This window comes from Phoxinus phoxinus, assembly GCF_949152265.1.
Source record: "Phoxinus phoxinus genome assembly, chromosome: 11".
In the NCBI taxonomy this organism is placed as follows: domain Eukaryota; kingdom Metazoa; phylum Chordata; class Actinopteri; order Cypriniformes; family Leuciscidae; genus Phoxinus; species Phoxinus phoxinus.
In genome coordinates, this window is record NC_136886.1 from 14,575,663 (window position 1) to 14,602,920 (window position 27,258).

General features: G+C 38.6%; 1 protein-coding gene across 2 annotated transcripts in view; it reads left to right on the forward strand.

Annotated features, from left to right (window-relative positions):
• The window catches only part of zc3h3 (zinc finger CCCH-type containing 3), a 62,930-nt gene that overhangs the window by 20,553 nt on the left and 15,119 nt on the right, over positions 1-27,258 (forward strand). For both annotated transcript variants that reach the window (XM_079628637.1, XM_079628638.1), the window contains 5 exons: positions 12,308-12,431; positions 23,616-23,761; positions 26,200-26,272; positions 26,366-26,524; positions 26,608-26,677. In XM_079628637.1, the coding sequence (XP_079484763.1) occupies positions 12,308-12,431; positions 23,616-23,761; positions 26,200-26,272; positions 26,366-26,524; positions 26,608-26,677 (572 nt within the window). The remainder of the gene's footprint in view (positions 1-12,307; positions 12,432-23,615; positions 23,762-26,199; positions 26,273-26,365; positions 26,525-26,607; positions 26,678-27,258) is intronic.

Consider the following 27,258-nt stretch of genomic DNA (forward strand, 5'->3'; position numbering starts at 1 on the left):
TGGTGGGTATCCTGGTGCTAGATCTGGTAGTAACTCCTCCCGAATGACACGTCTGAGGTTAGCCGTGAAGATAAACTGAAGGTCAGTGGCTTATCCTTTTTTAATGCCCTTGCTGTTGTCCTGGTGACATTGAGGGCAGCTGCTCCAGCGGTTTGGTGCCCTCCTCTCTGCCCACTCTGAACAGATGCCTGTTCCCCTTCGTGCCAGCCTTACCCAGAGGGACCAATTAAAGCTACAGCAGCTGCTGGCATCAATGCCAGTTAGAGCGGAAGGAGGAGTGTGAATTGATGATGAGATGTGAAGGGACTTGAGACGAGAGGGACAATACAACGTCCAGTACTTTCTGTCTTCTTAACACCTGCTTGACACTCAAAGGTCCAGGTGTAAAGACAGGTCTTTGCACTCACCAAACCTGGCAGTCCACCACTGACCTTTCCCCTGTGATCCCCTATATATATATATATATATATATATATATATATATATATATATATATATATATATAAAAAGGATTAGTTTACCCAAAAATGACAAAAAGCATCATAAAATACCATAAAAGTGGTCCATATGACTTGTAGTCTATATCTAAGTCTTCTGAACTAATGCTACAACAACAAATCATTAACATCTATAATAATTGATTATGAAAAGTAACAGATTTCACTATCGATTTTTTTTATATAATTTTTTAAGAGATTTTATTCAGCAGTGACACATTAAATAGATCAAAAGCGCATTTATAGAATGTTTCAGAAGATGAATAAATGTTGTTCTTTGTAACTTTATAATCAATAATTAGAATCCTGCAAAAAAAAAGCCACGTTTCCTCAAAAATATTTAACAACACAACTGTTGATAATAATAATGTAATGTTTCTTGAGCAGCAAATCAGCATATTAAAATATTTTTTTCTGAGGGATCATTTAACACTAAAGACTGGAATAATGGCTGCTGAAAATTTGGCTTTGCCATCACAGGAATACATTACATCTTAAAATACATTTAGATAAAAAATAGTATTTCAATTCAAATACAATTTTATTAAACAATAATAAAATTAAAAGTAATACAAATTCAAATAATATGTAATAATATTATTTTAAATTGTAATAATATTTCACGATATTGCATTTTGTTCAGTGCAGCCTTGGTGAGCATAAGAGAACTTTCCGACCACAAACGTTTGAAAGGTAGTAGAAATTAAAATCTGGCTCTTCAGTAAGATTAAACAAAGAAATAATTAATTAATCATTTATAGACGGATTAATCGATTGCCAAAATAATTGTTAGTTGCACCCCTACTCTGCAACAATATGATAGCTTTGTGTGAGGAACAGTCCAACATTTAAGTTATAATCTTTTCCCATGTTGTAGCTATCCAATTTCATTTAAATGCAGTGTCTCAAGAATTGTTTCAGGGAGTATCAATGATTTTCACAACCACTGATGTTTGATGTATTTGATGTCAAACTTTTGGTGCGAGATGGAGTGTATAATAATCCGATCTCCAAAAAAGAACAGGCATCATTGCATCACAGGTCTCATCCAATGGCCATTATTTACGATCCTGCTTAGTTGAAACAGAGCCCTCAACAAGACCATCTCACGCTTCTGCCCCTCCTATTAGGTGAGTGTTTACCACAATGACACTTTCACGACCTCCATAAGTCACTCAGGGAACCATCGACACTCACATGTGCAGGGTTAGTGACTGCTCGGTCACGCTCAATGTCTCACTCATTGAGTGGAACCCAAGTTTTTTAGGCAGTCGAATGCTCAGACTTGATTGAGCATGGACAGCCAAACACCAACTCCTTTTAGCAACACACTTATTCACACCCAGTGATTAACGATGCCCTGCAAGGAGAATGCCGCCCAGGGTTTTGTCCAGACTCTTAGGTGCCCTTGGTGGCGGACAGGTGGCTGACAGGTGAAGTGTATGTTGGAGTTTGTGAGAGCATCTTCTGCTCTCTGAGGATATACTCTCTGAGTCTAAACCCAGAATACATCAGTCAAGTTTATTCGTTCTGTCACCACACAGGACGTGTACACAACATAAATGCACACATGTATGTAACCAATGTCCATTTTGTGAATATATGCAGTTCTGTTGTCAGCACATGGCATAATCACACCCGTGGATTTGTAGTCTAACCTTATGTCTTCTAAATTTGTTATCCCTATTTTTGTCTCTCCTTTAGACACTCATGCCATGCTTGCATGTTTTTATAAACATGCCTCAATCCCTCAAAAGATATACAGCTCTCAGCTGTGATGGGCAGTGTTTCAGATCCCAAGTGCTTTATTGTGTGCTGGGTCCCAGGGCACTTAACCTTCATAAATACTCCTGTGCAATAGACACATGCCATAAAGGTGTTACTTTTTGAATCTTTGGCTTAACTGACAAACACTTGTTTCTTCTGACCTTAGTAACAGCCCTGAGGCACTTCCTTGAAATGTGAGTCTCATGGGACTCCATCTGATTTTGATAAATAAGGTTATGGGTCAATGACATGTTTCTTGGTAAATGTCTTATAAGAATAATACAGATTAAGTTGTGTACATTCATGTGTTCAAGGTGTAAGTTCAATGTCATTACTTTTTACTTGCTAGTTACAGTAAACCTTTCTTTAAAAAAAACACATCAAAACAATGTGAATACAAAGAGTATAAGAGTGCATTTAAACTAGTTTAAATGTTTTTTCTTCTTCTTTATCATAGACATTTTTATTTGTCATTGACCCTTAAACAAAAAGTCCCAGAAGAGATTATCAGAAATTCTCATCACATTACATTGCTCTTTAAATGTATACAGTATCCCTACAAACATATGGTTTATTTCACAGTTTTGTTTTGATAGGAGTGCAGTGCTCTCAGACAAAGGGCAAGGTCGTAATGCTTTCCTCTCATCTCTTATTCATGCCTTTAATGCTATAACTGGATGAAAACAGTACAGTATACAAGGAAGCCGGTGTCATTACGCATTCAAGTTTTTCCTGTTTGGTCTCTAACCAGCAGTGACACTCAGCATCATGAATGTAGAGAGAAAGCAATGCTGGAATCCCAAAGGAGTAAACATTAGCAATATGGAAGCATTTCCATGATGTGGGCTCTATGGTGTTGACGGCCTATGAGAGGCTTTTAGCAGAATCCAAAAGTAACTTAAATGTTAACACACAGTAAAATTGCAACAGGCGTGTGAATTACGACTGTCAACTGTCCATTTCTGGCTTTATAAGCAGTCAGGGATGCTCAGTGCAGATCGTGTTGCTCTTATTATTCCCAGCCATCTTGGGTCAAGTCCTCAGTTGATGTGGAAGCAGGGTGAGTATTTATGTGTGTTAATGTGGTGTTGGTTTCCGTGACGATAGCATCACACCAATGACTGATGAGGTTTGGCCTTGTGGGTGACATTTGAGCCTCTCGTGATTTTGACTGGTATGGCACCATGGAGCCGTCCACTGGTCCATGGCACATGGTGATGAGGTTCTTCTTGAACTCTCTCTCCAAAGTACATCAACAGTCTTGCTGCCCATCTCGCTCTCTGCATTAGAGGATCCTCTGAGCCTCAGAGGGCTCTTCTTATATTTCTGTACTTTCAAACTTCCCAAGGTCACATTCCATCCATTACACAAGGATAAACACTTGGCTGAACAACAGCTCTCAGAGGTGGGTAAAGATCTTTGTTGGCACACTTTACCTAAGGGCCACATACGTATACATTCAGATGAGCTCTGTAGTAAGTGCCAGAATTGAAAAGAGGCATCTTGGTATTTTGGGTTGGGGTGCAGTGGCCTCCCTCCAGTCGTACACTGAGTCTTTCTCTAATTCCTCACACCCGTCCTAAGAGACCAAATGTCACCATATTGCGCAGTCTTGTTTGCTTACATACCAGATTTAGGGACACTCTTAGGCTGCGTTTACACTTGGCATTAACATGCGACCTGTATCCGGATGTTGCCCACATACACATTGAAAAGACAAGTGTAAACGCGTTTCTGATTGGAATGTTTTCCGATCAGCGTGTCCAGGTTTGGAGGTAGTCGAGCCCGCATTGTGATCGGATCTCAGTGTAATGTAAACGCAATCCAGCCATCGTGTCTGCATTCACAGGTGGACGTCATATAAATCCCCACCCAGTCTCCCCACGTGGCTGTCAGAAAATAATGGCCAGACGCAGTTTAGACAAATTAAACTTATTTGAACCTTACAATAAACGCAATATTTAAAACAGTTTATTTAGACTTACATGCTACTGTGTGTGTTATTTTTTCATTTTAATTGTGCAACATTATCTGAATGCGGCGATAGCCTGTACAATCACAGCTGTGATCAGTCATGAGATCTTAATGAAGAGCGTGCACTGCTTTGCCAGAGGAATAATGGGAATAAACGTTTAATTTTTTTTATGTTTTAAATGTTGAATGTGTTTGTTTCAGCATGTTTATTAATCTCCCATTTCTGTTAATATTGTCATTGCATGCTATAACCTTAAACCCAGATGATCGATGATGTGACTTGTTTAACATGATCATCCCAGTTATTTTTGTATGATCACAACTCTGGAAATATCCCTTCAATATTCAAAAAACATAATTTGATCTAAGACTGGAGATTGCATAGGAAAGTAAAGTGAGTAAGTGATCATGCTTGATCGGATCATGGTGACCGCATGTTAATGCCAAGTGTAAACGCAGCCTTAGACATAATGGGAATCTGCCAATTTAGCACACCTAAGCTCACTTCTCGCAGCATGTTTTCCTATTAATTAAAATAACTGTAAAGACCTGGGTATTCTTAGTTTTCTCTCTTTCTATCTGTGCACAGTTGAGTGCTCAAGTACACTCCATTTACAGTCAGCGCAGATGGATGCGTTCGGCGTGTAAAAACTACATAGTGGACCTTTGTTTTTGAGTACTCAAATCACTTGCCTATGCACTGTTTGTGCTCATGTCCGCGCAGACAAAAATTGGGTTGTATGTAGACAGTGGGTCTCATTCACTAATAATTGTATGGATTATTGGTATTCATAGAAATACAACTCTAATGCAGCCAGATTCCCATTATGTCTGGGAGTGTCCCTGAATCTGGTATGCAAGCAAACAAGGCTGCACAGAAGAACTCCTCATGGAAATATTTGCATACACACATGCGTTTGTTCTTATCCTCGTTCTAATGTTAATGAATTTGGACCATTCAAAATGAGCAACAGCGTGTACAGAGGTTAGTCATTTGCATAAGACACACTCAAACCATCTCCATAATAGGGCTTTCCACCGAGCCTTTCCTTTATACAGTCTTTCATTACTCTCAGCAATATATGACATACTGTAAAGATGCACTCTCGTCTGAGAGCATGTGCATCAAGATCCTCAAGCAATGCCAAGTGTGCCATCCTCAAAACCGTTTCAAACACAATAAACCCCTTTTATACAGACCCAGATTACAAACCTCGAATTAGCCAGCTGTAGCTACACATGCATTTTTTTTTTTATCCAGAGGAAACTTGCAGTAAAAACTTTTACTGTTTATGATCAAATATACGTCAATAAAATTGTATATTGGCACATTTATAAGGCCACCCAGAGTAAGTGTTTTTTGCATATGTGTGGTTTCAGTAGTTGCTACATTTTTGATTCATGATTTGTTTGTGAAAACGTTTGAAAACAGATTTCACGCAGAAATTTGTGTGTACCCATGGTTAGTGAATAAGACTCACAGTGCGTGGAAATCAGGCCTGTGCTGATGAAGCAATTATGTCATGCAGACTGTTCGTGAACCTGAGCAGAACGCAGACAAGTGAGGTTTCCACCTTATTTTGCAAACATGGAAATAAGCTATTTTCAGTAAATGTGCGAGACTTCAGATTCATTAGACGTTTTAGGTTAATAACTATCAGAATAACAAAGTGCAGTAACTACTTAAAATATGGAAATAATACTGGAAGCCTTGCACAATCAAGTTAATTATTCTTTCAACAATTCTGCTTTCAACTTAATTATATTATTAACCGAGTATTTTTCTCTCCAGGACCTTGAAATGGGGAGTTCAACTGCATCCCCTTCTCTCCATTTGGCCTTATTTTGGTTGCCAAATATGATACAATGGCACTGCCTTCACATATGGTTTCAGGAATGCCTGTTAAACAGCTGTCCCATAACACAGGCACTTCGAATCATTGGCGGAATTGCTTGGAAGAAAAAGATAGACATGCAGAGTACAATTAGACTAGGGGCATTATGAGACCATAATCTTATATTATGAAATTAGTCATTTTAATTTACGATAACAATATACATCACAATATAGTTAATTTTGCTTTAAAAAGGTTTTTATATCTTCAACATTTTATACCATTGGAATTTCATAATTCTTGTCACCAATTTCATTACTAGCCTATGTAAAAAAACAAAAAAAACAAGCTAAGACAATCTAACCTAATAAAAAATAGGACCCCAAAGAAATAGGCCTACCTGAAAAACATCAAGCACTAGAAATAATAAATATTAGCCTGCATAAATTATAAAATAGTAGTCAACATTTGAAGTGGATCAAAACCTTTCATCATAGTTATAGCCTTCATGAATTTTGAACAATACTTGTTCTTGTCTTAAAACACCTTTGATAATTTAGTATAAGGTTATCAAATGTATATAAAAACACAGCATATCTTCACTGTGTAAATTAAATATACATGTATTGTTATTAAAATGAGACAAAGGTGATTCAGTCAAGAGCATTGAGATATTTTCTCTATTTTGTTGTTTGATTAACATTAATGACACTGATGACAGCAGGTTTATTAGACTGCTGTCACTAAGAATGAACGCATGGATCCAATATACTGTTACACATGCATTTTCTTTCTCAACTGTTTATGTTCACTTAAAGGGTGAACTATGCAGCTTTTTTACCGTAACCGATCAGCTTCGGAGTCATTGGAATGGTTATATTACTTTTTTCGGGTTGAATGGTGGTCGTCTCGCACCCCCCTATCGCATGTGAGCGAAAAAAAACACACTTGCAACTTTGAGCCAGCGGGCCGCCGGACGCGGCATCAGGAAGTATCGTGTGATATCAGGTCTCGCGATGTAAAGAATTGCTTTACGGCAAAAAGAAATCTGCTAAAATTATGTAATTATTGCGCTCCCTCACACTGTTCGAACCCGAATGAAAAAGACGTTGTAAAGAATGTCCCATCTGCTTTGATGTCGTTGATCTACTAGCCTCTGGTATCTGAAAGTCGACAATAAGTTTTTCAACAGTGTTGTCAAATATCTATTCCAGAGCTGTAGGGGGAGCTCTATAGAGAAACCTGCGAGCAAAAAGCGAGAATACATCGAAGAAATTCCCGAACCTGCATAGCCCTGCTTTAAGACATAAATGACTGTTTACAAATATACTTGCAAAAGCGGGCATTTTGACACACAAGTATGTGTATTTAACCGTTGAAGCCTAAAAATAACTCTGTTCAGTACTCACACACTTTAAACAGCATTTTATTTTATATAATGTGCACAAGTCTCTCAGACATCTCGTGCATATTACGAAATGCATTCTCTGCCGCTGCTTATTGCGTTTCAATGGTTTAAATTCACGTGTTTTTAAACCAAACTGCTTACAAAAGCATGCAAACGATAATCTTTTGTGACCAAGTAGCACAGCAACTTCACTTGAGTGCAACTGTGATAGAGACAATTGTTTACCAAATTTCTACCGGTTAATCGTGTCTACCGGCAAATCGCCCACCCCTAAATCATCCTTACATGCAGTAATCAACAATTCCCTTTGATCCAGTCCCTGGCAAGAGCGTTCCGTAGCTATGCCGCACTATATTTCGGCTACACTTGTTTTGTCCCACAAGATTCTGCACTGCCTTAACACTAGTTTGATAGCAGTGTTAAGTGTTGCTGGTTTACCGGAGAAGCATTTAATGGCAGCTGTGCCATCCCACTGGGAATCAGAGGATGAGACCCTGGGGGATTGCTGCAGAAGCAGGAGGGGTATCTCGCGCTGTCAATAATGAGATTAATGATGTGACAGAGATGGAACGGTAAAGAATCGGACTGCTGTTAAACGGAATTAGTTGTCAAATTTGGAGACGGGATCAGAGAACATGAGATGACACAGCTTGATAATCCCTAAGAGGATGCAGGGTGTCACTGCTGCCCTGTCATAACATTTGATGAGGAGTAGAGGGAACATTCCAGAAGTGTGAAATAAATACTATAGCAGTTCTCACACTTTGTGCATATCCATTTCAGTTCCAGGGAACCTGTTAGGACAAGAAGTGCAGTTTGAAAGTCTGGATTTCCTTTTCTTCCAGTCTTTCTTCCTTTCCCACCTTTTTTTAAACATATTGTTGGCTTTTCTAACTTTATTTAGAGAGAGAGAGAGAGTTGACAGTGGGAAAGAGAGAATGGGACAGGATCGAAAAGGACCACAAGCCAGGACTCTGTTACTTTCTCTTTTGTTCCATACTACTTTTATTTCCTACCGTCAATCCTTATTTCCTTCCCACATACTTGTCTACCTACCTACCTACCTACCTACCTACCTACCTTAATTTACTTATCTTTATCTTTCTTAATTCACTCCTTTCCTGTTCTTCCTTCATTTCTTTCCTAATTTTTCCCCCCCTTAAACCTTAAATGTCTTCCATCCTTTTCTTCCTTCTTACCTATATACCTACCTTACTTTGCCTTCCATCCCTTCCCACATCTTGGAAAACTGAACTAGATGGCCACCTTAAAAGTGGTGACTACCAAATTTCTAATTGGGTGTAAGCAGATGTGCTTTTCCAAAAAAATTCAAAAATAGTTTGTTTCCTGTTAACGTTAACATCACCACTCAGTTATCCCAAGCAGCCCAACATAAAGTCCAGAGAGTAGACAGAAAAATAACATGAACCTGTCAGAAAAATGAGTCCGTGCATGTGACAGAGAGGGATAGATAAAGGTGTGAGCTCGCAGCGCTGAAGCCGAAGTGAGTTGAGTAAATAATCGGCCGTCTGAGGAGCCGCGGGTGCGGGGCCGGTGTGTCAGCAGGCGATGGATGAGTCCCCAGGCCTGATTGTAAAGCCCAGCAGGTTGTGTTGGTTGAGTGAGTCTGTGCCGAGTGGAGTCTCAATCTTCCCTCTAATAGGCCACTGACAGGCCTTTACCACACACATATACACACACTTGCGAGTACACGCATCAATAAAGTGTCCTGACAGGGACCATAGCCTCAGCTTTGGTACCTAGCGTGCAGTTCTAGACTAAACCGGCCGCACACATGCTCTCAAAGACATGGGCGGCATCAATTCTGCGGCGCTATCATTAAACAATAGGTAAGGTGGAACAATACAGTGAAGTGCGTAGTATACGGCTGGCTGTGTAAGACACAAGCTCTCTGACAAGCCGTATTTGTCATCCGCCGGGACACAGGCAGGTCCGACATCGGTGGTACAGATGAGAGGTGTGTGAAAAAGTGACTTTGAGCCAGACAACTAATCTTGCAGCCTCACATACACGACCCCTTGACAGAGGCCCACACGTGTGTGTTTGCTCCCTCACTTATACAGTCTGGTCATATACTCCACAGCCCAAGCACTCCTTCACATAAAGCGCACATAAACACTCATAAATGGTCCTCCATATTACACACAGTTGTACTGTCGGACACATCCCTCTGCTGTGCTCTATTTTTAGGCCATATTGTGCAGAGATTTGATCATTGGTAAATGTTTGTCGAAGATGAATTCCCCGGCTGATACGGAAGTGTGTGTGCGTGTATGGGTTCGGTGATAAATGGAGAGGGGCACCCTGGAGTAGAAGACAGGGAAAAATAGGGGGAGGAAGGTTTTCTATTGGTACAGGAAATGTGAGTTTCTATTGTAACATTATGGAATGGCCATTATAAAGACCAGAGGAAGAGTAACTGTTCAAATAACCAGGTAAAGGAATATTATCAAAAACAATACATTTGTATTTGCTTTCCCTAATTCATATTGTCGTCTTTCCTGCCCATTCATCCTTGCCTTCATTTCTTCCAGCCTATCTTTCTTTCTTTTTCCTACCTTCCGTTTCTTCCTTTAATTCCTATTTATTCATTCATTCCTTTCTTTTATCATCCCGTCTTTTCATTTTTACTTCTTTCCTTCATTCCTTTCCTATCCCTTCTTTTTTCCTTCCTTCCTTCCTTCCTTCCTTCCTTCCTTCCTTCCTTCCTTCCTTCCTTCCTTCCTTCCTTCCTTCCTTCCTTCCTTCCTTCCTTCCTTCCTTCCTTCCTTCTACTTTGGTTATCTTCCTTCCATCCCTTTTTGTATTCCTCTCCTTTCTTTCTTCCTTCATGCCTTTCCTCTATCATTCCTTCCTTTCTTCCTTCATTACTTAATTTCTTCTTTCATTCAAGAGTTCTTATTCTGAGACACATTAAAGGAGCACAACTGAGAATTTGTCTAATTTAACTCTTGCTAAATCTGCGTTCCCTATAATTAGTTTTAAAGTAAATACCATCTGTTAACAAATACAACCTTTTTGTAAGCAGTTGTAAATGATTAAATTAAAGTTTCAGCCAAAGCCTGTCTGCTTTGTCTTTTTCCTCCACTAACCCTCTCTGATTTTCTTAAGATCTTTAAGTAATTCCATTCTCTCGTTGGCTTGTCTAACATGCTAAATTGTAGCTGCTGTGTATAAATCTTTGGTGTTTTTACCTCTTGTGTACAGCGGCAAAGAGGGAAAGTTGCCATGCCGAGTCCATCTTTTACTCAGCCCCCATACATGCATGTCACTTCAACCCAGCCACTCATAAAGCAACATGATGGATAAATGAATACAGAAATAAATAAATAAAAGCCACACTTATTCTCTCCCGCACATCCTTTCCTCCGCCTCTCTGATGGATCTGTGAAATGATATAAGGAATAAGACTTAGAGGGAGGGAGAAAGAACGGGTTGGGGTGGAGAGACGGGTATGATTTATTAGGCTGATAAAAATTCAGCCTTTGTTATTCAGTCATTTTTCCATGTGCAGCTTATTAAGGAGCGCACCTGCCAGAGGAAGAGTTTGTGTGCGCCTGTGGGTGTATGTCTAAATGTGTGTGTCCCGTAGAGGAGGAAGACTCAGACCTCACAGAGCCAGTTTAGATGACACCCTCTGCGCCTCTGTCTGTGTTCAGTGCCATATTTTTTAGGTATATTAATGGCTCCCTTTACACCTAGCATTATCATGAATTTTCAGTGACCAAATCACATTTGGTGACACTTAACCCAGTGGTTCCCAAACTTTTTATGCTGGGCCCCCCTTTTGTAGAGAGAACTGTTTTCAAGCCCCACACCTACATGCACCCACACTCTCATGACCTCAGACACTCTCAGACATGACCTTGCTTGCATAATTCCATAGGATTTATTTGAAACATTGTAATTAATACAGTACTACAACTTTATCAACTTCAACAGGCTTATCTTTGTGATGTGAAGTCTCTAAGTGGGGTTTCAGCTTGAAGCTAATATCTTGAGCCACAACACACCACACTGTATTTTCACTGTGTCCCGGACACGACGGCCGCAGTCTCTACTAGACGCAACAAAGCGAATGTTACAAATCCATTTCTCCTTTGTGTCAGAAGTTGTGCAAACGGGGCATCAGTTTAGTGTCTGTGATTTGTTGTGTTTTGTTAAGTGTTGGACAGCATTACTGATTATAGTAGGGTCTATTTGCTTTTGTAGTGTCGTGTTGTTTAAAAGTACGGTAACATTACAACTTGTATCTGCACAAATAACCCAATCTTAGTCAATCATGTCTGGCATTACATTTGAGCTGAAACACCAGTAAACTGAAGCGCTTTGCTAGCGGGTTAATAAACTCAACCAAACGCATCCTAATATGAGAATAATCAACATACAAGTAATATTAAAACTCACATATGGACAAAAGGACATGAATACACACGCGAACTGAGCATGTTCTGAACGCAAGTTGTGGATGTGCTCTCCCCGTAACAACAACGCTGAAACACGGGCAACTAAAACACAAATAATTTGCAACATTCAATTACAATAGTGTTCTCATTATAATGTTATGTAAATGGCAGATTGGAGCTGAACGTCTTTCCCTTTATTGTATTTTCATGATAAAAGTGTGTGTGAGTAAAATGTAAAAAGTATCTATCTCTAACTGGAGTTTGTGCAAACCACAGGCTGACTAACTAATGACTCAGTTATAGCTTATGCGAGCATCATTAGGTGATTAAGCATTATTGATCAGCGAAGTGACATGTCAACCATTAATTCCCTTCCATGATTTGTCTGTTCCTTTGCAGGCCCCACCTCTTCTTCAGTGCGAAGCCCGCCATCACATCGGGTCATCAAAACACGCTACAAGATCGACACGCGCAGAGCGCATACAATCCAATCCTCCAGGGTCAAGAGAGTACATTCTGCCAGGTAAGTGATTGGGTGCTTTTCTGGTGGAGGTGGAAATGATCAGCACTTGATCCACTTCCTGTTTGTCTCCTCTTCAACAAGGATCATTTCAATGACTTTATCCCATCATAAATTTTGCGTTTGCACTTGTGCGTGCATCCCACTCACAATCTCAGCCCGGCACAACCAATTACCAGACTGATTAAAACCTCTCTGTTGACATTCAATGTTTTTTATCAGTGTCTCAGTGCCTAATAAAAGATTAAATAACCGCCTGGCCCTTAATAACGCCACACAGAACCATAACTAACTGCCTCATCACCGCTGATAATGACAGAGAGAAGGTGCCGCTCGTCATGGTAATCTATTACTGGAACCATAATATTACACCATAAAGATGTAATACGGGATGCTCATGTGTACATGTGGGTAGTCACTGAGACAGGCTTTTACTGGCCAATGGTGCCTTGAATTATTCTTTTTTTATATATATATGTATAACATGTTTAGAACGAGAAACGACTGCAACGATCAAAGAGGTCCATCTAACACATTTTTACATAGAAAAACAATGGAGCGCAGTGGAATGCAAAAACTTGTTCTGTGTGAAGAATATATATAAAAAGCTTTTCCTGTCAGAGATGTGGCATAACGGTTTGCATACATGCCTTAGACATGTTGATACAGTGGTGCTCATGGAAGAAGAAGGTTCTGATTCATATTACAAACTTTCTTTGTTTGCGAAAGAAAGTGTCTTGCTGCTGCACTATATGAGGCGACTAGTTCTCCAGTGTGGTTCCGTTCACACACCACAGGGATACCAGACTCTCTTTCAAAATTTGGTTGTGAGTCCTGAAAATTTGAGGGAGTCAATTTAATTATAGAATGCATTTGTTACTCTTTTTCATAATGACAACTGATTTAACTAACAGTATTAGAAAACCTTGCATTAACGTCGCCATTGTGAAAAGGGTCTGACATTGCTGAAGTATATAGAGAATCTGAGTACGAGACTTTAAAGTAAAATTAAGACAGCTTGGAAAGCTTCTAGATTGTGAATGCTTTATAGAAAGACATAGAAGGAAGATGGGTCACTGCTGTGTCTGTATGGCATTAGCTTTTGTCTGATAGGAGGCCACTGAGAAATCCTATTCACTTAAGGGTGTAAATGAAGCACTCATGCGTATGGGTGTAAATTTTTTATTCCCCCTCTTATCTACAGAGTTAAAATGATCTTCATAAATCCCCCTGCTGTGTGGCCCTGGCTTAGCCATGTATAAAAAAGAGACTGTGGATTATAGGTGTTATATGTTAAGAAGGGTGCCACATTAAACAAAATAACCTTCTCCTTTATCTCTCTTGCTCTCTTTTACTGTCTTTCTGGTTCTGTTCTGCCTTAGTGAGGATTGCTTTACACTGCCTTGAGTGGATAGCTCTTACCAAAATCACTCTTTCTGGTCCTTTCAAGCCGTACCGGTGCATGATATCACTCTGCATATCTGATTGGCTGCTTAAGCAGCTGTAACTTTGTAGAGAGAGGAACTTTGGAGATCTGTTTATGTCCATGGGTTTTAAATCTAGTAATGTAGTGATTCCTGCTGCTCATATCGAATGAGCTGATAATAGTTTCTTGGGGATAAGTGCTCTAATTTAGGTTGGACATGATTGCTCAGAGATTAAAAACATGATTTTTTTATTGAATTTTAAATGGCAATAATCCTGCTAAGGAAACATGTGCCTGATTTAGTAAAACTACGGGTACTGTATGTGGTCCTCACATGGCAGTTGAGAACATTTTGGCCGACAGACGTCTAACAGCTGGTCTTCAAATAGATGATTAACAGGTCTGCAGGTCAGACTCTCATCCGAGCTCATTATTGAAAAGATGCTGACATTTTGACCTCAGTGGCCTGCACACAAGTATTCAACACTGTTTCTGTATAGTTTGGATTTAGATATATGTCTCGTTGGTGTAATTGAATTTCTAGCTCTTTCCAGATGAATCTGCAATTAGTTTGTGAGAAAACACTTTACATTACAGTTCCTAAGAAACTAATGAATTTCATTCTGAAAGTGTAGCCTAATTGCTTTGTGGAACAGCTAGTACCAAAAATGTGTAGTATATACTGTAGTAAGTAGATAAGTAGATTGTACACCCTCATGAGAGACTACATTTGAACATACTTTTGCAAATCACTTACATTTTTGCTGCAAACATTTATTTACAGGAGTACAAATGTTTGTAGTCTCTCTCTAAAAGGTGATTAAAAGTGGTGAAGAGCCACTAATGGGAAAATTGTGACCAGTCACAGCATTTTCAAAATACTGTACACTTCTGATATGCGTCCAAATTTTACACTGAAATCTAAAATGTTTTTTGTCAACAACTAAAATATTTAATAATATGCAGCATGAGCAATTTTTGCAACTTTGTGCGCAGGTCGTTGATACTTCATTTATGTCATTTAGATTTGCTGGGGCAGTGCTCTTGGGATTTTAATGGGTAAACGAGTGTGTGTTTGTAGGGCTTCATTTGTGTAATGCAGATTTTGTGAGATGCGCGCTTTGCTTCAGACTGCCTTTGAGCTGCGGTGACTTACCGCCATTCATTTAGCTGCCTGCAATAAATATTGATTCATCAAGGGATTTTCAATTTGAACCTCTGTGACGCATTGTGAAATATTACAAGAGAGAGGGAAATGAGAAGGAGAGAGAGATAGCGTGGGGGGTGAGAAGATAAGGGACGATTTTTAACGATCCATCTCTCTTTCTTTCATTCATTCATTGGTGATGCTTATTTTTAGAGTATTTTAGAGTATGGCCATCTGCCACGTTCTTATTACATTTACACATTTGGCAGACATTACATATACGCTTTTATCCAAAGCGACTTACTGTGCATTCAAGTTGTTCAGTTTGCCAGTACATGCTCTCTCAGGGAATCGAACCTGTGATGCTTCTACACAACATGCTTTGCTTAATGAAGAGAGACTCTTGGTGTCGTGGCTTTTTTTTAGTTAACAAACGCACACAGATGGCCGATCACAGTCCACCAACCCTGAGCTCAAGCAGGAGAAGAGCAGAGCCCCTCTCCGTCTCACACATGAGCAGACAGACGCGGGGCTCTTTAGCCCCTCACCCTTCCGTGCAGTGACCCGGCGTCCGGCGCAGCGAGCTGGAGAGCGGTGGGTGTGTGTAGTCAGCAGTGCGGCTGTGTCTGGTGATTGAGTGTTTGAGGGGACCGGGTGGGGGAGGAAAGGACCTCGTAAATCCCCGGCAGCCACCACAAAATAGATATAATCTTAACATTAACTACATTAATAGTAGCTGGAGTTGAATTAAGAAAGCCGTAAAGCATGGACGCCTGGGCGTAAATTACATGAGTCTGTGTGCACACACACACACACGCACATATGCACACAAGCACGCATACAAACTGCCCTCCCCCATTACACACTCTCTGAATGTTCTTTCTTTTCTGGATTTTTGTCTTTCTCCTTTTTCTTTTTTTGAGTGTAAGTGTAGAGTTTGTTTTTCTCTTTGGATGTGGCTCACCATACCACCACTTAAGATAAAGGGATGTATAGGGATACATTATGACATAAAACATAATTGTCGATCATTTCTCTTGATATTTTAATAACATGAATTTATATTTTATCATTAATATTGCTATTAATATTAATAATGACTCAAATCATATGTAATATCTAAATATCATATTTAAATGTATTAATAAAATGTACATTAAAATAAAATACTTGTGAAATTGTCATCACAAATATGAATTTTATATTATATTAATATTAATGTTGTTTATATCAATAATGATTCATGTAATATCAATTATCAGTATCAGTTAAATCATATTATATTATTGAAATCAATTAATATTTGTGTATGTTTTTTAAAGAATTCTCATGTTTACCAAGGCTGCATTCATAATGCATTTATACATAAAATGTATTTTTCTCCTGTGATGGCAAAGCAAATTTTAAGCAGCCATTTCTCCAGTTCATTGCAAATCATATCATATCATATCATATCAATCACATTATATTAATTATATTATACTAAAGATTCAATTAATTTAATATTTTATTTATATTTTTTTATAAATATGAATATTGTTGACACAATAATTATTCATATTGATATCAATTTTATTTATTCATATTATGTTTTTAAAATTAATTAATAAAATGTACATTAAATAATTAAAACTTGATTGATTAAAATGCTATAATGTATTATTGTTTTATTTATTGGAATCAATCACACACAGAAAGTGTGCAAGGACACAGATAATCAAAGCAGCCAAAATCATAATCTCAATTATTTGTCGACCCTTATTTTTGAAGAATTTTTTTTAGGACACACATTCATTTATTTATTGTGCAATGTATGAAGCCACATTTCTTCCTGATGTTTCCTTGAACTCTAACACTGTTCACGCCTGAGAAACAACAAAAAAACAATAATAACATTTAGCTTTTATTTTCTCTGTTCGACGCACTCACACATATGGTCATGCACTCTCTCAGTGTGGGTGGAGTGGCCGGCGTGGCCCTCATCAGGTTTAGTGCTCTGGTATTGATCAGCACAGGATATGCTGCAGCGCTGCTCCCCTCTCCTCTTCTTCACCACCTCTCCATTCATCTCATCCACCCATCCAGGGAGAGAAGGGAGGGGAGCATGAGGGAGAACAGGAGAATTGAGAGTGCTAGAAGACAAGGTATAGCGCTATAGAGCGTAAGAGCTCAGGTATTAACACCCAGAAATGTTTGAAAGTTACAGTATTGCCATATGTATTATGAGGTATAAAACAGAGCATGAGCCTAGATGAATGGATGTAATGATACAAATGTTGATGATGACCAGGGTGGGAAATACCCTAAACGTTTTATACTTACCAGCCACAGTGGCTAGTGAATGCCCAATTTTATTATTTATTTATTTTTTTAAACTTTTTTTGTTTATCCTATGTATCTACCTTTCAAAAGTTTGGGGTTAGAAATCATTTTTAAATGTTTTTGAAAAGTATTTTATGCCCATCACCAAGGCTAAAAATTAACAGTAAAAAAAAAAATATATTTTTTTGATTAATTGTCCCTTTTGATTAATTCAATGCATTATTGCTGAATAAAAGTGTTAACTTCTTAAAAATATATATTTCTGACCCCAAACTTTTGAAAACGCAAATGCTAATTTATTTTAAATCAGCTTATACATGAAAATGATTACCGGTACTATCATTTTGTCATACAAGAGCCAGCACTATCTGTAGTACCGCTATGCTGAAGCTAGAGTTAAGGGTTTTGTGTTTGTTAGTTTGATGTTTGTAGCCAGTGCTGTGCACAAAGTGTTCATTACCTGCAAACAGCACTCAAGATCCAAACAGTCAGTAAGACTTGTGCCACAATAGCTATTCTGTTCACGTTTTTCAAGATGCAATCAAATGTGTTTCTTCTACAAGTGTGCATCACTGATACTAAGCAAGAGCATTTATTGTCATAGTCCAATCTGAAATGTGGCACCCATAACAGTGTCTGGTGGAATAGGCAAAAAGACCCACCACCAGACACATTTGGCTGGGGGCAAACTTAATTTCCCACCCTGATGATGACAAATGTCTAATTTACCTCATGTCCCTCAGTCCTCTCCCCTTTCATGACCACTTGTTTGCCCTTAAGCTGTTGATTTTTTCCCAAACGTTTTAAATGTTTTCCCCCTCTAATAGTCTTTAATATGGTTATCACTTAAGTTTCCCCTCATTGTCTACTTTGCTACAGGCAAAAAACTCATTTACACGAGGAGAATTGGTTAAGTGAAACCAGCTAGCTCATTTCAAGGGTAACTCTTTTTGTCTATTCTTCAGGATGAGCTTACTAATGCTTTCTCTGCAGCCAAATAGACAAGACAAGCATTATTGTGAATGCCCGTGCGGCCTGTGAATTCCTCCCCGTCACCAAAACAAAAGTCACATCGTTAATCACCCTGCCGGAGTGCTGATTCGCTCTCTCCTTCATCTGCGCTCGTCCTGCGGTCGAAAACACTTCAAGACACACATACTATATTGTACATGCATTCACATACTCTCACGCGAGAACGCGGAATAGTCTGTATAATCGAAAGCGGCCTGGTGATCGGCGAACTATTTTTTTGTGAGTAGAACTTTTCTTACAATTATAAGGTTTTAACTTATTTGACGTGAATACACACTAATTGTTTGGCCAGCATATGCATTATTCTACTGACCGTCACATGCACCAGCACTGATGTGTTTTTGTCTTGACACAGGTGTAAGTCCCCAGCGCTCATCCTTGCTGATGGTTGCTTACCGTGCCCCCTAAATATGCCACATACTAGCAAAACAGAGATTTGTGTCTAGTGGGAGTGATAAAAATCATGATGCCTCAGAGATGGTTGCTGTAAAAGCATTTATTTTGACAGAATGAATTAAAGGGACAAAAACACAGATTCGCTCCGGCCCCTCGAGGGATGGGTCATCATCAGCATATCCGGGGGTTTTTTTTGCATTCCATGCCTTCTTATCATGGGCACACTGTAATAAATGAATCGTTGAGAGAACTTAATTCAATGCATTTTGACGCATTCAGATTTTACATCCCCTCAACTATTGTCTTAAAAATGTGCATAATTAACAGTCGTATGCTAAATGCAAATTGCCTCATTCAGCCGTGAAATGTTTTCTTTGTTTCTAAAAGCGCTTTCACCTTACAAAGCAAAAATATCAAGGTTTAGAAGGTTGCATATAGAAGGCTTCACTACCATAACTATAAAGAAATGTAAAAATGAGTTCTTAACATCACAACATAACAAATAACTAACAAATTATGACAAAACGACAAGGTATAAGCAAAAGTCAGCAAACAGCAATACAACAATCCTATAGTAATGCCGCAATGTTTGACTAGTTGGGACAACATATGGGGGAATTCTGTTGGTCTAACATGGGTTTTTATGTGGGTTCAAGTAATTCACCTTTCTTAGTATTTGTGATTCAAAAGGTCCTGGAATACAGTGCACCTGTACAAAAAATATTTCAGTAAAAACTTCTCCTCTCTTATATCCCCTAGCAGACCCTCAGGAAGAGCACAAAGACCTTTTTATATCATAGCCTCAGGGTCAGAGCCCCCAAATGCTAAATCACGTCCTACTCTAACAGTGCAATTACAACCCATCGTGTGTCCCATAAAAATAATTCCCTACTGCCATTCAAGTGATACATGGGACAACGTGAGATGTCCCTCCAGACCCCGTGTTTTAGCACGGCCGGTTCACTCTGCCTCTGATATCGGATCAGCTCTTACGCCTTCTAGTCTGAGTTACTGCGGTAACCGGAAACACAAACATAACTGATACCAGAACAGCAACTAAAGGTACGTATATTGTGGCGACCTGTGATTTAAAGAGTGCCGGTTGGCTGAAGATAATGTATTGGCGTTATAGGGTCAAGGACAACTGGCCGAGAGCTCTAAGGGTGATGGAGCTCTTCTCTTTGCTTCTTTGCTTCCTTACTTTTATTTCCATCTTTTCCAGAGTTAAAACGAGAGACCCAAGAGGTCACGAGGCATCTTGTGTTTACAGCTTCCCTCTCGCTCCATCTTAAAAAAAGCCCGGTGGAAGAACATTAGCATGCTATACGTGTACTCTGCTTCCGAGTTTAGACCTTAAATATTTTATCCATTTGTCACACAGACTACTAAGACTGGGGTTAACTGCCTCGCATGTTCCATGTCCATGTCTTGGCTACATTAGGCTCCATTATGGCTCTTGGGTGCCCTGCCTGAGCCCCAGTGAGGGCAGCAACTGTTCTCCCATTACGCCTCATTATGGCTCCCATGGCTGCTGTCACTAAGCCGTTGTGGACCTGTGTGGGTTATGATGTATGTGCGACATATGCTCTTACAACTATAAGGATGTAGATGCACTACAGGTTGTTCGGCACTTTGATCTTGTGTCTTTGCGTGTGTTAAAACATAAAATATGATATTTTGAAGAGTGTTGGTATACAAAACAGTAGGCTTCTATTGTACTATAGTCGATAGAAGGAACTGAAACAATTTTCTCAATTCAAAATAACTTCTGTGTTCCACAGAAGATAAAGTCATTCAGGTTTAGAATGACATGATTGTTCTGAGAAAATGATGACAGAATTTTCGTTTTTCCTTTAAAGTCGCAATGCAATGGAAGTAGCAATAGATCTTTTCTTCTATATCGTGACGCGTGTAAATCTATATTGTGACATGACGAGTGTAATGGATTATTAGAAAAGTAAAAATGTAGGATGGGGACTTGGTTGTTGATTGGACAGATGTAGGCGTTGGTCTCAAATGCAGATAAACGCAAGCTTGCAGGGGTGGGATTTAACGGACTAAATGGTTAAAAAAAAGTATTGCATACATCACCAGAGAGAAGACTGTTGTTTTTATTGGAAAGATTAAATATCACTATGTCAGAATTATTCAGTTCACCCAAAAATGAAAATTCTGACTTCAAATATGGTAAACGGAAGCTTGACAGTACATGCAAGAACAAACCTCATTGGTTCTTACATGTCAAAGATGGACATTTGATCTTCCGTTTACCATATTTGATGTGTTCCATGTATGTGCATTGATCATCATTTATATGTGAATCATATAAACCCATCATGCCTCTTCAGAAGACTTGAATATGACCGCACAATTCATATGGATTACTTTTACGATGTATTTATGATCTTATTAAAGTGTCAAAGTTTGGTGAAATTGACTTTTAATGGAGCGAAAGTAGTATCCTCAAAATATCCTCATTTGTGTTTCAGAGATAAACAAAAGTGTTATGGATTTGGAGTGACACAAATATTGATGGCATAATTAAAACTATCACTTTAAGTATGATACTTAGTATAACTCGTCCTTCATTGAATGATTTCGTCTCAGGTGTAACGCTCCTCACTTCTGTGGAAGTTGCTGCAAAATAACTGTGAAGGTAGACATAGCCAGAAATTAATATATATATATATATATATATATATATATATATATATATATATATATATATATATATATATATATATATATAAATATAAATGTTTGCACATTTAGCAGTTTATAAAAAAAAACATTTAGTTAGCGATATCATAACATTTGTACTATTACATTGCAGTTTATGGGGCCTTTTGGTTATCACTGTGTGTTTGTATTGAAGCCAGTGATGGTTTCTGTGTGTGTAGGAGTGCTCGGGCTCAATGTTGGTGCTGTGCTGTACGTGTGGGCTGGGGTTGGACATATTGGCCGAGGCAATAGATTGTGTACTTGAAGCTCTTGTATTGGGTGTAGATTGATGTTGGGGGTGATTTGCTGTTGGGCTCTCGAAACGTTTTGTACTAAAGTTCATGTCTCCTAATACAGAGTTGCTACTCTCATACACTCCTTCACATACAACTTCTCCCACAATCAGTCTCAAATATATACTTTGAAAGGTGGAAAAGACTATATGGTAGAGCTGCACGATTAATCATTAAAAGATTGCGATCTCGATTCAAACACCCCTGCAATTTTTTTTTTCCTAAATGACAGCGATTCAGCTGTCTATTAAACCTTTGACAAAATCACGCCGGAACATTCAAATCTGGGTTGGCGATGCCGCTGATCGTCATGTATAGTTATGAAACAGCTTCAGTCTTTTCAACCTCACAGTATTGTTATCACAGAAGTACTGGGATAAAACTTAAGTTTATAGTTTGGATATAAACACTGATGTCTACGGTAGCAATCAAAATAGAGCAAACCACCTTTTGAAAGTAACTTGGCGCTTCAAAAAAACAATTGTACCATCACATTGTTACGCCACTAGGTGGTGACAACAAGTGACTGTTAAAAAATGTATTTGTCATTGAATCATTCAAGAGATTCATTCAAATACCTTGATTCATCCAGTAATTAAATAAGTAAAGTATTTATTTAGAGTATTTTTTAAATAATTAATTCAAATTAATAAACATTTTTACATAGAAAAAACTTGTAAACTAAATGTGATTTTGTTTAGTTGTCTGTTCAGAATTGTGGGAGAATCGTGTAATTCTCCCACAAATAAATCTTTATTTGATATCATGATTCAAAATGTATTCATAATCGTGCAGCTCTACTATATGGTATTGGGCCTATAATACAGAGTATGATAATGAGCATGTAGCACTGACAGAAGTGTAGTTCTATATTTATAGCAGTGAGTATGTAATATTGAATTTGCACTCAAACACTTCTGTTAAAAATATATTTTGGATTAAAGAAAACATATTTTTAGAAGTGATTAACCTTTTGTAGGTTTTAAGCATTTGTATTTGTTTCTCTCCACTTTACACGTGTGTGTGTGTGTGTGTGTGTGTGTGTGTGTGTGTGTGTGTGTGTGTGTGTGTGTGTGTGTGTGTGTGTGTGTGTGTGTGTGTGTGTGTGTGTGTGTGTGTGTGTGTGTGTGTGTGTGTGTGTGTGTGTGTGTGTGTGTGTGTGTGTGTGTGTGTGTGTGTGTGTGTGTGTGTGTGTGTGTGTGTGTGTGTGTGTGTGTGTGTGTGTGTGTGTGTGTGTGTGTGTGTGTGTGTGTGTGTGTGTGTGTGTGTGTGTGTGTGTGTGTGTGTGTGTGTGTGTGTGTGAGTGAGTGAGAAGCATCAAGGAGTATGTTTGGGGGGCAGTCTCTCTGCTCTGGCCTCATGCCCTGGCAATTATCTCAATGATTTCCTCCTCTTTTCAATTCTTTCCATTTCCACACGGCCGTCCCCTCCATTAAAGGAGCAATTTACCAGAGTGCTGTGACACAGGAGCCAGGAGAAAGAGAGAGAGATAGATAGAGAGAGTGTGGGTATGTTTGGGAAGGTGAGGATGAGATTAGAAAGGGGTGTTGAAGGAGGGACGGTTAGAGCAAAAAATAAAAGCTGCCTTCATTTAGCATTCAGAAATGACGTGATTCTTGCAAAATAGATTTAAACAAAGTTTCTTAATGAAGGCAGATGGTGAGAAATCAAATGTCCCTTGATGTTTTGAAGTAAAAAATGTTTACATCAAAAATATTATCATTGATGATAATAAGAAATGTATCTTGTAGTAAACTAAAATTACTTGAAATTTGGATTATAATTGGTTCAAATGTTACTGTCATCCCTTGGCATAAATTGTCTTTCTGTTTTTGCAACTTTTTATTCAGAATCCTCCTGCAGAATCGCTTAAGGACTAGTCCAGAAAGGCAGTGGAGGGGGCGGAGCATGAGGTGGATAGGCGGAGCCCTATACAGAGTCTCAGCCAATAAGCTCTCTCGCACACAAACCAGCTCCACACCTAACAGTAGACCAGGTAACCATTTTCCAGAGATCATTGCTGCTTAGACATAATCAGTACTCTGCAAAAGACTTAGGTACGTTAGTATTTTCACACACAGACACACACACACACACAAACACACACACACACACACACACACACACACACACACACACACACACACACACACACACGTTTACTTACTTGCTACTTACTTACTTTACACTACTTGCTATTTTACAAATGAGGACGTCCCTAAAGGAAGGTTTTTGGAGATTTTGTCAGGTTTTGGTCACTTCTGGGTACAAATTTGTCCCCAAAATATAGTTAAGTAGGTATACACACACACACACAATATTTTAAGCCAGTTATTTGTAGTGTGTCAGTAGCAAATATCCGTTTACATTCCCAAACATTCCTTTTGCCATTAATTGTAATAATCCAGTGAGTTTTTTTGCATGCACAAGGAGTCTGACAACAGCCGGTTATGATCTGATCTCACCATCATCGAGTCTGTCTGGGATTACATGAAGAAACAGAAAAAACTGAAAGACTAAATCCAGACGAACTGTGGCAACGTCATCAAGACGCAAAACCTACCTGCAAAGCTACCTGAAAAACGATGTGCTAGTGTACCGAGGAAAAAAGCTGTTTTAAACGCAAAGGGTGGTCACACCAGATATTGATTTGATTTACTTGAAATTAATTAAGAAATAAAATCTATTTATGACATTATTTTTGTAAAAAAATCTTCACTTTACAAAATGTTTACACAAGTGCCTAAAACTTCTCACAGTTCTGTAGCTTGGCAGGTCAGTTTCTTTAAGCATCTTGGAGACATTGCCGTAGTTTCTCTGGATTTAGTCTGTCTCAGTTTTTTTTTTTTTTTCTTCACGTAATCCCAGACAGAATCAATGATAGTGAGATCAGATCATACCGGCTGTTGTCAGACTCCTTGTGCATACAAAAACCTCACTTAATTATTACAATTAATGGCAAAAGGAATGTTTGAAAATGCAAACTGATATTTTTAACCCCACAGCAAAAGATATAAATAATTGGCTAAAAAACATTTAGTTGTGTGTGAAAATTCTAATGTACATACAGTAAGACTTTTGCTCAGTACTGTAGATTGCCTGATTAAAGAAAATCATTTTTAAACCACAAAAATCAGATTACCGGTAGATTTTTTTGTTTTGTTTACATGAATATGTGCCCCTGCGGTGTGTTTTTATGGGTTTTAAATGGTCAGTATTTATTGGTTGTCTCTTAAATACCCGGTCCAGATTATCAACCCATCCAGCAAGAGAGTGGAGGGGGGCTACATTTCGCCTTCTGAAATAATAAAGCTGTCATCTGTCACTGGCTACAGGTTGAGAGAGAGACACAGAGAGAACAGGAGAGATGGTGAATGGCCTAGATTAAACCTTAAAGCCCTAGTCAGAAGTGGAATTAAAGATCAGCTCCTGCTCTGTGACAGGAGTTCCACACAAACACACATACACATGTCTATTTATGATCTCCCAAACAAACTGTAGTCTCACCACACACAGGTCTGGTAGTTAAAACACACAGACTCAATCTCCCATTCCCTTTTTCACATGGACTTTACAATTGCATCCCACATAACCAGCGAGCCATTTCTCACATGCACTCAGATATTACATTCCTTGCGTCTGCCCTCATCGCTCGATCCCTCATTTGCTACATAGTGTACAGTGTGTATACCTACTTCTTTCTTAGATTTCCATTTGGCTGTGGTTGACGGACCCTACATATAAATAAACAGCATGGTATCTTGTCTTAGTTGTACTTGCTGGCCTCCGTCACTACCAATGAACATGATGACCTTTAATTACATGCTATTAGTCTGGCTTGTTATAAATAAATATGCTTGTGTACAAGCTTGGATGAGGCAAGAGAAGCAAACAAGCACTGGCCTACAGCTTATTTCAAGCTATAATATCTGCATTCAAAAAGACATATGTGTATATAGTGTTTAAATTGGGTAAATCTTATGTTTTTTTTAATTGGGTAAAGCTGAATGTTTTTAAAGGAATAATCCATCCAACAATGATAACAAGGTCATTATTCTTTACCTTCATGTCAAATCAAATCAAACACAAAAACAAATAATAACATACAAAAAATGTATTTATTCTGTGATAAAAACAAAAAGTGCAATTTTAGCAGAATACTCATGCTGCTCTTTTCCATACATTGAAAGCATCAAGTATCCAGGGACTGTCAAGCTCCAAAAATGCCTATAAAATCATGAAAGTAGTCCATAAAACTTGGAAACCTTATGATAGCTTTGTGTGGTGCAGACCAAAATTTAAGTTATTTACTGCTAAACATATGCTTTTGTGTTCAATAGAAGAAAGACATAACCGTTCATAAGTTAGTGCATAATCCTTGATCTTTTGAGAATGAGTCTTCCTTCTATAATTTTCTGTCTTTCCATACTACAGGAGAGTGGTACAATCCATACGTTTCCTCGACTAGTAATCAGGGAAGAACATCAGCCACACGTTACGTAGCCAGGTTAGTATTTTAAGATATGGTTCATTCCACAGCATAACAATACATAACATATGAAGGTGAATTTGTTTACTGTTTTTTTTCTGTGTGCATCAGTCGTGCTGTGCAGAGGAGTTTAGCTATAATACGACAGGCCAAACAGAAGAAACAGAAGGCCAAGCAGTACTGTATGTACTATAACCGATTCGGCAAGTGTAACCATGGTGACACTTGCCCCTACATCCACGACCCTGACAAAGTAGCCGTGTGCACCAGGTACTGAGTGTCTGTGCACACACTCACAAAATGTCTAACACTTTGAAAGCTGGCTACAAATTAAACTCTTCATTGGTTGGCAGGTTTCTCCGAGGCACATGTAAGCGGACTGACGGGACTTGTCCTTTCTCGCATAAAGTAGCCAAGGAGAAGGTGAGTCAGTATACTTTTAAGGGTTCTTCCAAAGACAGAACAAGATAATGGACGCTGCAACGAAAAAATAAAATCTAGCGCTGCTGTCGGCAGCCTTTTCTTCATGAAGTGCCAAGTTTTAATTTGATGTGTAACATAGAAATTGAAATGTTTATGAAGCAATTTTCCATCAAATATCATGTAAAATTGACAAAAGATAGTTTGATTTCAGGTTTAAATTAGACTGAAATACTTCGAATTTCTAACATGACCCTTCTTAACCCCACACTGTAAAAAATATTTTTTAAAGTTGTAAATAAATCAAAATATTGGAGTATATGTTGTACAAGAAAATACAATTTCAGTCTTTCTACTTCAAAATTTCATACAAAGTTTCATAGGACTGAACTCACTTAGTTGAATATCTCTGAACTTCATAACATTCACTTTTTTTTCACAAAGCTAAGCACAACAAATACAGCAGAACAAACTGCAAGCTGTCAGTCAAATGGACTTAACTTGTGTGATGCATCTGCTGTCCTGATCCGCGCTGTGCTTTCAGTGTCTCATGATGCGCAGCGGTCAGAGCTGCATGCTTTCAT